The sequence below is a fragment of the Trichosurus vulpecula genome, chromosome 1, assembly GCF_011100635.1.
Source record: "Trichosurus vulpecula isolate mTriVul1 chromosome 1, mTriVul1.pri, whole genome shotgun sequence".
Lineage (NCBI taxonomy): Eukaryota > Metazoa > Chordata > Mammalia > Diprotodontia > Phalangeridae > Trichosurus > Trichosurus vulpecula.
The window spans coordinates 441,314,508-441,328,110 of NC_050573.1; the positions used below are offsets into that span (position 1 = coordinate 441,314,508).

General features: G+C 38.5%; 1 protein-coding gene across 3 annotated transcripts in view; it reads left to right on the plus strand.

Moving 5' to 3' along the window:
* Nucleotides 1–635: 635 nt before the first annotated feature.
* The window catches only part of POC5 (POC5 centriolar protein), a 59,402-nt gene continuing 46,434 nt past the window's right edge, over nt 636–13,603 (plus strand). For 2 of the 3 annotated variants that reach the window (XM_036756460.1, XM_036756541.1), the window contains exons 1-3: nt 636–800; nt 8,166–8,260; nt 13,255–13,396. In XM_036756460.1, the coding sequence (XP_036612355.1) occupies nt 8,177–8,260; nt 13,255–13,396 (226 nt within the window). In that variant the 5' untranslated portion in view covers nt 636–800; nt 8,166–8,176. Of the gene's footprint in view, nt 801–8,161; nt 8,261–13,254; nt 13,397–13,603 lie in introns of those variants that run through there. The other variant, XM_036756619.1, reaches the window with a different exon arrangement.

Here is a 13,603-nt window from a genome sequence, read left to right on the forward strand (position 1 = left end):
ATGTGATTATGATGGAATATTTCTGTACTATATAAGAAATGAGGAGCAGGATGCTCTCAGAAAAATCTGGACTTACTTGAGCTGATGCAAAGTGTAATGTACTGTGTACAAAGTAACAGCAATATTGTAGGATGATCAGCTGTGAATGACTCAGCTATTCTTAGTAATACAAACCATCCAAGAGTTGGAAGGACTTATGAGTAATTCTATCCATCCCTAGACAAAGAACCGTTGGTGTCTGAATACAGATTGAAGCATACTTTTTTTTTTACTTTATTTTTCTTGAGGGGTGTGTGTGTGTGTGTGTGTGTGTGTGTGTGTGTGTGTGTGGTGTTTTTTTGTTGGATTTTTTTTTTTTTTGGTCTATGTTTTCTTTCACAATGTGACTAATGTGGAAATAGGTTTTGCACGCCTACAAAGGTATAACCTAAGAAAAAATAAATACACTGGGCATGCCCAGCAGCGAGGTCACTCCAGATTCGTTAAGACCCTTCGGAGCTTCCTTAGTAACGCTTTGGACCAAGGAACTCCGAAACCCCGCCCCTTCGCGTCCGCACTTCCTTTCCTTATTGGTTGAGGCCGGGTCAAGTGTTTAAAAAGGTACCGCCCCTGAATAAACTGACCAATCCGACGACATTTTACTGAAAACGCAGAGCCAACCAGCAGGATCCTCTTTAACTCTTCCTAGCAGTTTGAAACTGTCAGGTATCTTCAGGGGGCCGGGGCTGTTCTGGAGTGAACGCCGGTGTGCGGCTCCGGAGTCGGACCAGAAGCCGGAGGTCACGAGCTAGGGCTGGCAGGTGGGTGGTTCTGAGCCCCCGAGCGGGATCGGTCCGGTTACATGGCCCGCGGGGCTGGGAGGGAAGCGTATCGGAGGATTTAAAGTCCTTCTCTCCCTGGGCACCGTTCAGCCTTGGTGCTCTGTTGCCGGGCAGTGGAAGTGCCGCCCTTCTACCCACCCGAGGTAGCGCTTTCTCCTTTCCCCACGACTCCGGCCTGCGTCCGGGGAAGGGGTCACCACCCGGTCCCCGGGGTAAAGTGAAAGGGTCCTGTTAGGGGAAGGTGATGATGTCACCTCGTAGTGATGGGTTTCCTTTAAATCCCCCGGGCCGCCTTCTTCCGCTCTTCCAGTGGTAGCGATCGGCATTCATTGTTTTGTTGAATTTCGTGGTTTCTCCGTTACGGTCTTGAAGTTAGTTTTTTTCCTGACGTTTTGGGTTAGGACTGGGAATCTCCATTCTTCTTGGTGTCATGGACCTTCTATGGCAGCTCGCGAAATCTCAGAATAATGTTTTTAATGCATGATTACAAAGGAAATCGATTATATTAAAAGTTACCAAAATAGAATTGGTCCTATTTATTTTTAACATTCATTTTTAAAATTTTTGAGCTCCAAATTGCCCTTCCCTCCAGTCCCTATCCCACCGACACTGAAGTCAAGCAGCATAATAAGTATGATCTTCATCTGACAGATGTTTTTGGACATGCCTGTGAAGTCTGTATATTTTTTAAACCCAAGTTCACAGACCCCCCCCCCCTCCCCAAAATTAAGAAGAACCCCTGGATCAGGGAAAACTGTTTGAAGTTTCACTTTTCACCATTCCCTTTCTTTGTCTGGGAGTTAAGATAGAATAAGGAAAAATCACACTGTTGTAGCTTTTGGGTCTGGAGGCAGATAGACCTGAGTTCAAATTTAACAACAGACATTAGCTTAGGTAGGTGTGTGCCCTGGGCAAATCACTTAACCTCTGTCTACCTCAGTTTCCTCAGCTGTAAAATGGTAATGATAGTAATAGCACCTACCTCCCAGGATTGTTTTGGGGATAAAATGAAATATTTATAAAGCTCTTAGTACAATCCCTGGCATATAGTAGGCACACTTAATAAGTACTTGTTTCCTTTTGGTGTTTTTAATAAAATTTTGATATTACATCACCTACATTTCCCAATAATCATTTATTGACAGCCTACTTCGTGCCAGATATTGTGCATACAAATCTAAAAAAGAAAGTTCATGCTGTTTAGGACCTTACAGACTAATGGGGGAAGACATAAAATAGAAAGCTGACCATATCAGATTGCATGCCTTCTTGGGGAGGGGAGGAGGGAGAAAAAAATTAGAACTTTAAAAATGAATGTTGAAAACTAAAAATAAATAATATTTTTAAGATTGGAAAAAAAAAGAAAGCTGAAATTCAAAATGGAGAGTGACGGGGGAGAGAGAAAGGGTGAAAGTACACGGACATGGTGGAGAAAAGTCAAAGAAATACAAAATAAATACAGATGGGTAGGGAAATGAGATGTTTTCCTGTCCCTTTTCCTTAACTGCAGGAGTTTATGATTCCACTCTCCAGTCAGAGGGGCCAAGGGCGAAGATGAGATGTGAGTAATTAGGCTGATTGGATTTTGCAAGATGATGAGATTTCCCAATGATAAGTTTATTGGGGGCATGGTAGAGAAGATGTGGGTAGTCCAAATTCTTTCTTCCTCCCGTAATAATATCTAGCATGTATAAAGCACTTTATAAATATCTTATTTTATCCTCACAACAATCCTAAGGGGTAGTGTTATTATTATCCCCATTTTACAGATGAGAGTGCTGAGGCCCAGAGAGGTTAAAGATTCGCCCAAGATCACATAGTTAGCAGGTCGTAGGTCTGGGATTTAAACCAAGAGCTTTGATCAAGTTGCATTTTAGACATGTTAAATTTGAGGTACTGGAAGAACATCTAGCAGGCAGTTTGAAATAAGGGACTAAGGCTTAGCAAAGAGATTGGTGAGGTGAAGATGTGTCTATATGTCTGTGTGTTTATGTGCACAGAAAATTGAAACCATGGGATTAAGTAAGATCACCAAGGGAGATGTGAGAGAGAAGAATGTCTCAAGACAGAACCATGAGAAATATTTACATTTTAGGAGCAGAAATAGATTAAAGTGACACCTCACCTTTCCTCCTCCCCACTCCCCTCTCCCACCATAATAGAAGAAATGAACAGAAAAAGAGGAAGAAGTATAATAATGGAAGAGAAAGGGGAGGAATTTCGATAAAGGAATGGTTCACAGTGTCAGATACTAGGGACACCCAGATATTGCAGAGGAGTGTGTAGGATGCCTTAGAGTAAGTAAGACTGGAGTTCAAATCTAGCCTCAGGTACAAACTAGCTTTGTGACCCTGAGAAAGTCACTTATCCTCTATTTGCCTCAATTTCTTCATCTGTAAAATGAAGATAATAATAGCATCTACTTTCCAGGGTTGTTGTGAGAAGCTAATGAGGTAATAATTGTAAAGGGCTTAACATTCCTGGCACATAGAAACACTGTATAAATGTTAGCTATTATTACTATAAAGAGAGAAGCCAAGGATGAGAATAGAAAAAAGACCAACAGATGTGGTGATAAGGGAGTCATTACCAACCTCAGAGAGGGTGATTTCTCTTGTCATAGATACAGAAGCCAGATTTCATGGCATCGAAGGATGATGAAGAAGTGAGAAAGCAGGGGCAGCAAACGTAGTCTGCTTTTTTTTTTTTAGAAGTTTAGCAGCAGTGGGAATAAAGAAGATGATACTTTGGGTGCATGGGATATCACAGGAGGGTGAAGGAAAGACTTTTTTAGGGTAGGAGAAAAATAACCATATTTTAGAGAAGAGAGAGAAGAACTCAGAAGAAGGATAAGAGGGAGGCTAAAAGAGAGGGAAGGAGGCAGAGAATGATTGATGGAGTCAGATCACAGAGAAGACAGAAGGGGATGAAATCAGGAATACCTGGCATACTGCCCAGATTAATCTTTCTTATGAAAAGGGGATTGGCAAAAGTCTAGAGAGGCTGCCACATAGAGGAAGTCATCAACTGGGAGATTCATTTTTTAATATATAAAACAAGGCATTTTGCTAGTAGACAAATGCCTATGGTACAAGGTAGCATATGAGAGATGTAAACCCAGTGCATTGGAGATTTAGAGAAGGAAGAGATCTTTTACTGTTAGGGAGATGGAGAAGGTTTTCATGTAAGAAACAGTATGGGAGCTGGACTTTGAATACAAATAGGATTTAGACAGATGCAGTGGGGGAGGACATTCCAGGCAGAAAGAACAATATGAACAAAGGTGTTGTTGTTTGTCCTTCCTTCTCAAAGGGGACGGTGACATCAGGGAGGTGATGCCATGACGGAAATGAGGAAGGCATGGGATGTGTTAAGAGTAAAATGAATAATGCAGTTTAGCTGAAGTTTATGTCTGTTTAGAGAAGTGAGATGAGGCCTTTTAAAAAAAAGCTGGAAGCTTATTTTAGAGGACTTTGAATGCTACATTCAAGAGTTTGGACCTTTAGACACTGGGGAGGCATTATGGGCAAGCGAGTGTTACGACTGGAAGTGTGCTATAAGAAGATAAATCTGACAATATTGTATCAGGTAGATTGGAGAGCTGAGAGGCTGGATTCTTCTGAACCAGTGAAGAAACTCCTGCAGTAATCCTAGTAAAAGGCAGTGAGGGCCAGAACAACAGCAGTGCTGTGAAAATGAAAAGGACACAGATACAAGAGACATTGTTGAATTAAAATGGGATGGAGAGTTTACCTAGCAAAACAGCTACGTAGAAAAAGGAAGAAGCACCAGGGAAGGACTAGTCAAGCACCAGTGTCAGTTACTATAGAGGCCAAATGAAATGGAAGCAAAACTAAAAGGACTTTTTAAAGAAAGTCGACAGTAGGCCAAATGAGCTTTTGTGTATTTTCTAATGGATGGGATCAGGGGTATTCTATGAAACTTGTTGAAAATTATGATTATTAGACAATTTTCTGAGACAAAACTGTCAGATGGAAATGAGAATGAAATCTACTTAGTTTCTAAAACAGGCTACACAGTAACCAGCCCAGCAAACATACAAAGAATCTGTGAGGAGCTGTTGCTATAATCTTTAAATTTCCTAAATTTAAAACTGGAGGGAAAAGTCATCTCCAAGAAGAAAAAGTAAGCAGCCTCAGAAGATTGATACATAATTTCAAACAGAAGACTTCCTTCCCTGTCCTCTCACCCTGAACACTGGGACATCAATAATTTATATTATTTTTTATTCCGAACTTAACAAACACCAAGTAAAATTAGCACTTCCATATACAACTTAGCATAGGAAAAGAGGATTGTACATGAAACTGTATATCCCTATTACATACTCCTTCCTTTTTCTGTTAAGGAAATTTAACATAGTAAGTCAACATGTAACTTTAAAAGCCACCTTGCTAGTGTGTATGACCTTCTGCCTTTTTGTTTTTGCTTCTGTCCTTTTAAAAGATTTTTTTTTTTAAATAGGAGGTAGGAGGGAGAAGGGAAGGAAGAAGAAAACCATTGTAACCTGCATAGTCAAGCAAAACAAATTCCCACCTTGGCCACGTCCAAAAATCCATCACTCTGCCCCATGAGCCCATCACTCAAGGTGCGAGAAGTGGGTGGCGTGGTTGATCATTGTATTGATCAGAATTCTTAAATCTTTCAAAGTTGCTTTTATTTACATTGTTGTAATTATATCAAATTATTCTCCTGGTCCGATTCACTTCAATCTGTATCAGTTCACACAAGTCCTTGCCAGGTTTTTCTGAAACCTTTTCATTGATTCTTATGGCACAAAAAGATTACATCACCTGCAAATAATCCCTGAGATCTTGAACAAATGTAGAATGAATGTATGCAGTAGTCAGTGTCCTCAGAAAAAGGGGAAAGTTATCTCTACTCCTAAACAAGTCAGAGATCCCATCTTTTTTTTTTTCCTAGAGGGACTGAGGAGAACAGAAGAGTTCTCATATGTGGCTCCTATGGTCATTTAAGTTGACTCAAAGGAACATCTATGACAAATTACTTTCCTATTTTACAGGGCAAGACTAAGATATGTAATTATGTGCTCTGCTGCCAGACTAATCTTGTTATACTTGGTGTTCTTGTGATTCTAGCATGGAAAAGGAAAGGAGCCAATTCATTTATAAGATGCTAATTGACCTATCCCCAAAGTTCCTATGAAAAATGGGTCTTACCTCTCCCCAACACAATAGTAGAAGACATGAAAGGTGTTTGTTCGTGACTCTTAAAGGTCATGAGAACATGTATAATAATATAGTTGAACTGTTTGAAACAATTCCCAGCATCCTTAGTTGAAGTTTCTTATACTGACTTTCAGATTCACTGAAAGCTCATTGATTTTCCACAGTTCTGTTGTGAGACTGAAACACTTCAAGTTGGAGAACTATGTCCTCTGCCTTGTCTTAACCCACGTTCCTGTTTTTGAGAGTCTGAATTTGTATGACTAGCCAGATAAATGGCAAAATTACTGCTGGAACAAAATGTGCTCCTCAGCACAGCACAGCTAGAAACTCTGGAATTTACCACAGTTTAAATAGCTCTGCTAGTTCACTTATTATCATTCCACTCAAACTGCTCTTTCCAAAATTACTTTATGATCTTCCAGTTGCCAAATCCAATGGCCTTTTCTCAATACTCATTCTACTTGACATCTCTGTGACTTGTCACTATTGCTCACTCTCTCTTCCTTCATCCTCTCTTCTAGGTTTTTGGGATACTACCTTTTCCTGATTCTCATCCTCCCTATCTGACCACTGCTTCTCTGTCTCCTCTGATGTATCCTCTTCCAAATCATGCCCTGTAACCATAGGTGTCCATCAGGGTTCTGTCTTGGACCCTCTTCTCCCTCTATACCACTTCACTTGGGGATCTCATCAGCTTCCATGGATTTAATTACCATCTCTATTCTGATAATTCTCCAATCTCCCTATCTTGCTCTGTTGACTTCCAGTCTCTCATCTCCAGATGCCTTTAAAACATCATGAACTGGATGTCCAGCAAACATCTTAAACTCAATGTGCCCAAAGTGGAACTCATTATCTTTCCCCCTAAACTCTGCCTAGCTCTTGCCTTCCCTGTAAATATAGAGGGCAACACTATCCCCCCAGTCCCTCAGGCTCCCAACCTAGGAGTCATCCTGGATTCCTCACTATCTCTCATCCCCCCCCATGCCCATCCCTTGCCCATATCCAATCTGTTGCCAAGGCCTGTCAATTCCACCTTTGCAACATGTCCCTCTTTCTTCTCTGACACTACTACCACTCTAGTGCAAGCCCTCAACACCTCATACCTGAACCCTTGCAATAATCTGCTGCTGCATCTGAGTGGGCATCCTTGATGCCCAACCCAGGTTTAGAACAACGTAAGAAAAAATGGCCTTAAAGAATAATGTTACAATTAGTTAGGCTAGGTAAGGAGCTACCTACCTCCTACCTACTCTAATGGTAAAGTAGAAAATTTTGCTAATTGATATCAATGTGGAATTTCTCTTCCTTTCTACCATTAATGATGAATGCCATCTACTGTGAATTGAATTTTCATTTTAGAAGGCACTCTGCTTTGACTTTTGTTGAACTAGCTACTTCAGGACTTCTTTAGTTGAATACTTAATTAAAATGGACAAAATCAGAAATCTCCATCTATATCCTTCATAACCTACTGTATGTAGATCTTCCTAATGAGATGGTGATGATGCCCATCCTCCAAGATCCAGTTTAAACTCTTCTTTGTCATGCAATCTAAAGCCCACAGATTCTCCCTCCTCATTTCAACTTCACTGGAATACTTAGTTCCTTTACTATTCCTTTGGTAGTTAAATATATATTGCCTTGTTTCATCTCTTGTGTTGAATTTTTCTTATTTATCATCATTATGATTACTTCCATAATGTCTTTACTTCAATGCCTCATTGTGGTGAGGATATTCTCAAAGTTATGCCAGGCTAGTTCTGTAAAGTCCTATAGAGCTGAAAAAGTTTCAAATGCAAGCCTAATGTTAAACTCCATGTCTGTCATCTAAGGACCCTCCTCACTATGTTCCAAAAGGTCACCAGGTTGATTGATGAACCTCTTTATCTCTTCAGGATTGTTTATTGAGTTTCAGAGGGAGTGTAATCTGTGTCACTGGAAGGAGTAGCCACACTGACAAAATTTTCATATGTGGTAGTCTTATCTTCCCTCTAGATGCCAGGTTAGCTCTGTATAATTAGACCATAAATTAACATTAACATACATTGTTATGTATAATTTTACTGCACTTAACTGAAATTATTTTATTTAAACCCAGAGGAAACTAAGGTTAACATCTACTCTTTTACAGTTCTATGTAGGATGTCCTCAGACGAAGAGAAAGCTTCAGCTCCAGCTTTGCCAGGAGACAGTGATCCAGACAATTCGGTTTCTTCAGATCTTCAGGTAGGTCAGAGTTAATATCTTCTGAACCTTTAATAGCTTTTATAGGAATCATGAAGGAAGGCCAGCTTAATTTATTCCTTCTAAGATTCAGCAAATGCCATGTGTTAGGTTACTGTGGCACCTAATACTTTTATCATGGCATCTTATACTTGGAATAGGTATTGTATTTGGCATAGTGGCATTATCCCACCAGGGGAGCTTTACCCTTACCATACAGCTAGGAGACACTGTTTTCCTTTTTAAAACAGGAAGGAGGAAAGCAAGCTGTGTGAAAAGAGGTGCAGGGGAATATGTTGATTCCATTCTAACTCAACAGTATTGTTATCTGTCCCCTTCTTGTAATTTAGGCCTTAATTACCATTTGCTTGATCGATATTAATAATCCTCTTTCTTCCAGTAGTTCTTCCTCACTTCTTCATTTTCATATTTATAGTGCTGCTAAAGTAATCTTTCTAATGAACAATACTTAAATTACAGTTCCTTACCTACCTCCTCACTGTCTGCCTAGTAAAATACAAACTCTTTTCCCTTGTGTTCAAAGCCCTCCAAAGCATGACTACCTTACTGTAGCCAAGTAGCTGTGTGTGAGCTTATCTGACCTGGTATTCTCTTCTTCTGTCCCTACTTTTAAAAATTCTTTCATTTCATTGGTGAGGATAGTCACATGTGAAGGGCCTTGCCTGATTTCTGCCCCACCTCTCCAGCCAAAAAGGACCTCTACCCATGTGAATCTGACATAATATTTTTCTTGTACTTCTCCTCTATACTTGTCACATTCTACTAGTGCTGTAGTTATCTATATAGGAGTCTTATCTCCCCCACTTGATTTCTGGGTCCTTGATGATGATTCTACTCCAGCTTCCTAGGAGAACTCAGGAATCCTCAATTCACAACATTTTTCTTCTGAAAATGGAGAAGGTGGTCATTTACAGGGAGGAAAAAAACCCCAACAAGCTAAGGTGGGAAGGGAGAGTTCTCTTGTGTATATTTAAAGTACTATGTTCATTTACACATAAAATCTAATGTACCTCATCAGTGGTGCATGAACATTTTTTTTTGCCTTCATTAAGCCATAAATCCCTAAAAAGATGGAAAATTCACCTACCTTTTAAATTCTTTAATCCAAACCAGTTTGTTGAATCCTGGTTTAATTCATTTCAGTAGAGCTTTATCTACCACTATAATTTGTAGCTCAGTAAATTATCTATTAAACTTCATATCTCTATTTGTTTTTTTTATTTTTCAGAAAACAGCGTTACTTCTCCTCTCTCCCTCTTTTGGGGCTTAAACTGATAAATTAGTTGAACCTAACACAGTGCCTGGCACATAGCAGGCACCTAAAGTTTGTTTATTGATTTGAGAGTCCTGAGACATTATAATACATTACATGCAAATAAATTTATAAGAAGATAGTATTTAGCTCTGTCAGAAATGCCACTTCAGCTTTTAGTGCAAATGAAAATCATAAAAAATGCCAAACCACTCAAAATTGTGATGTCACAAATTCTAAGAGTGTTCCAGCTTTACATTCTTATCTCTGTTGCTATGACATTCAACACATTCTGCTGCCTACACTGGATCCAGTAGAGAGATCATATACGTTGACTATGGAGGATGTGACTTTATGTAAAATATTTTACTTTTCTAAATTTCTAAATATAGGTTTGTGCCTCAGTGGCACCAATAAAAACAACACCAAAATAGAATTTTAAAAGGAAGCACTTTTATCATTGTACACTTATCCCAGTATAGTATGTAAGTTTTGTAGCTTCTACAGGTGCATAGACTTGGTTACCTATATGTAGGGAGGAGTCCCCATTAGTCCTGTAAAATGAATGAGAGCTATAGAAAGATCTTTGCGAAATTGAAATTATTCTCTTGGTTACTATTGTTGAATTGGGCATTTGAAAAATAGTAGGAAGATAGACCTGTATTATTGAACAATTTAGTGAAATGGTAAAATTAAACTTGAACTGTGCATGAGGCCAACTCAGAATAATGCTTTACTTCACAGTGTTTCATTGCATTTCTTTCTGGTAAGTCATTTCACCTCCCTGAGCCTCAGTTTCTTTTTCAGTAAAATTGGGCTGATACTCTCTGTACTCCCTGCTTCATCAGGTTGTTGTGAGGAAAATAAAGCATTGCATAAACAGAGCCCTCTTCCTTTGTTCATCTTTCTGTTTGGCTGGAAAGAATCTAATTACCTTGTTCCACTAAAGCTTAAATTACTTAAAAATTTCAGGCATATTTCACTTTCATAAGCATTAAAGTCTCCATAAGAGGAAACAAGGGATCTCTAATTGTAGAAGTTGAGAATCAGTGAACTAGAAGACAAGGTAGAACAGGAAGCACCTCTATTGACACTCCTAGATCAGTTACACAGTGTGAGTAGCCAGTCTTCCTGGGAGGTTCTGGTCAATTTCAGTGGTGGTGACTTGGTTTTTGTGGGGGAACCTAGTACCTTATTGTATATGCCTAAATGCATGAGAAAGCTAAAGGGTATGAGAATCTAGAACTCCTTAGATTCAAAAAGTTAAAATACTAGCTCATTTATTTGACCATGGTATCCTGTGCCTTATGAATTCCGTTCAATATATAATAACCTCGTAATTCTACATACCACTTTCCTTATCACTGTTCCAAAATAAGTCATAACCTTCAACAAGATCTCTACAATCCAGAAGCAAGCCCTCTTAACAGTCTGGGAAAGTTTAATGGATTCTAAGTTCAACAAGAATTAACATTTTGACGGGCAGCACAAAAAAACTAGGATTAGGCTTTACCCATAGAAACATTATCTGCAATCAAGAAGGTGACTAAACTCTGTCCTGGTGAAATCACCTGTGAAGTATTTATTATTTTCAATTCTGATTACCACATTTTAGGAACATTTCAAGGTATCTAGGTGGTACAGTGGATTGAGTGCTAGGCCTGGAGTCAGGAAAACCTGAGTTCAAATCCATCCTCAGAAATTTACTGTGTGACCCTGGGCAAGTCACTTAACTTCTGTTTGCCTAAGTTTTCTTATCTGTAAAATGGGGGTAATAACAGCACCTACTTCCCAGGGTTGTTATGAGGATCAAATGAGATAATAATTATGAAGTGCTTAGCACAGTGCCTACCACATAGTAAGTATTATATAAATGTTAGCTATTGTTATTTTAAAAACAACTTTGGCAAACTAAAGTGTTTTCAGAAGAGACTAGCCAGGATAATGAGGGACTGGAAACCAGCTCATGTGATATTGGGATCAGATGTAGAAGCTAGAGATGTGTAGTCTGAAAAAAAGAAGCTTTAGTGGGGAGATCATTGCTATCTTTAAATATTTGAAGGGTTGTTATGTGGAAGAGGGATTAGGTTTATTCTACTTAACCCTGGAGGACAGAATTAGGAAAAATGGGTGGAAGCTATAGATTTAGGCTTGATATAAGGACAAATTTACCAATAATGATTGAAAGTTGTCTAAAAGTAGGTAGAATAAGCTACCTCAGAGCTCAGTTTCCCCTTACTGGAAATTTTCAGTAGAGACTAGATGACCACTTCCTAGAGACGATGTAGAGATTTCTGATTCCTTATATGCTTGCATCTCCAAGTTCCTTCCAACTCAGAAACTACATTCCTATAATATAATAACACCTCATTTATCTAGTATTGTTAAAGAATGTGCTGTTTCATATAAGTAAATCTTCTTTATATTGTCTTAAAATGTTAAAAGCAAATATCAAACCTTTTTTATGGAAATAATTCTGAAGTGAATTACATACTTTCCTGCTTTAAACTTTTCTTGATGACTTAGGGTTGTTAATATGAATTTTATTGTAATCTGCTATAATACAGTGGTACCTTCAGGAGCCATGAGGATATATGGAGAATTCCTTGCCCATACACTAAATTACCCAAATTGCTATAATTTTTACAGGTCATTTTTTTTTTCTGTTTTTCTGTCTCATCCTTTGAATTATCACTTTATCCCTCTTTTTAAGTGCCTGTTTGTAACAGCATGCTTCCCATTGCCCTCCCTGCTTCTAGTGTGCTATAAATTTGCCAGTGACATATACAAGCTTGCCAGATTAGTATTTATAAGTTTAAAAATAAGTAGCCTCTGAGTCAGCACCTGAGAGCCTCCTTTTGGTAAAGTGCTTAAATTTTATGACACCTATTTCAGTTTATCAGAGACCTATTTTGTCTTTCTGGTGCTTTTGGCTAGCCCAGATTGTTCAGATTGCCAAATGAGTCATGTACTCTAAAGCCAATTTGCACTCTTCAAATGAATTTTTTGACTGTCTCTTTTTGGTTCACTTCTGCAAGGAATTGAGTCGAGGCATTGAAATAGCTGTTAAGTTCACTTCATACAAGGTAAAATTCCATAGCTCTTAAATTTCATGTTCAAAAGACTTCCTACTTTGATTAAAAAGATGGGGCAATTCATATGGAAATGTTTTGCATGACTTCACATGTATAATTCATATCAAATTCCTTGCCCTCAAGGGGTGAAGAGGAACGAGAAGGAGACGGAGAATTTGGAACTCAAATTTTTTATATTTAATTGGGAAATATCTAACAAAATAAATTTTAAAATTTTCTTTGGAAAAAAAGAAAAGACAACTTGGCTTCACACAGGGCAGTATGGAATTCAAGAGGATTCATTCCCTTTCTGTGTTGTAATGACAAGCCACAGCAGTTGACAAGCTGTAGATAAGCCTCTTCTATGTGGAGCACTCTGGGGCAATGTCTAGGTTATACCATCATTAAGTTGGCATGATATAGGTATTCAGAAACTCAGGACTCTGTTGCATAAGAAAGTTAGGGTGGTTTTATAGATTAAAATTTGTTTTTCTGCAAAGGAAATTTGTTTACTGTGATATAGCCCTGATGATTAATGCAAAATCCGATCATAAATGTCATTTTAACATATTGAGGTAGAAGACTTCTTTAAAAACAAATGTCTAAGTCACAATCCCATCTTAATGTTATTGGTGACTGCTTTCTTATAGACTGAATATGAAGAGCTGCTTCGATATGCTGTGGTGACACCAAAGAGTGATGCAATTACCTCAAAGCAGTCTTATCCTAAGTCATTAGGGGGAACAGATGACAGGATATTGAGTGCAGTGACTGAAGAGCCACATACTTCAGGTGAGAGAGCACACCTTTAATTTAAAAGATTGCCACACATGAAAAATACTGACTTACTAATTTATCATTGAGTATATATTTTAAAAATATGAAATTAGATTCTTAATGGTCAGACTCTGAAAATAAATGACCAAAGAATCACAAGAGGTTACCAACTGTCAACTCTGACCAAAGAGCCACAAAGGTTATACACCAACTGTTAACTCT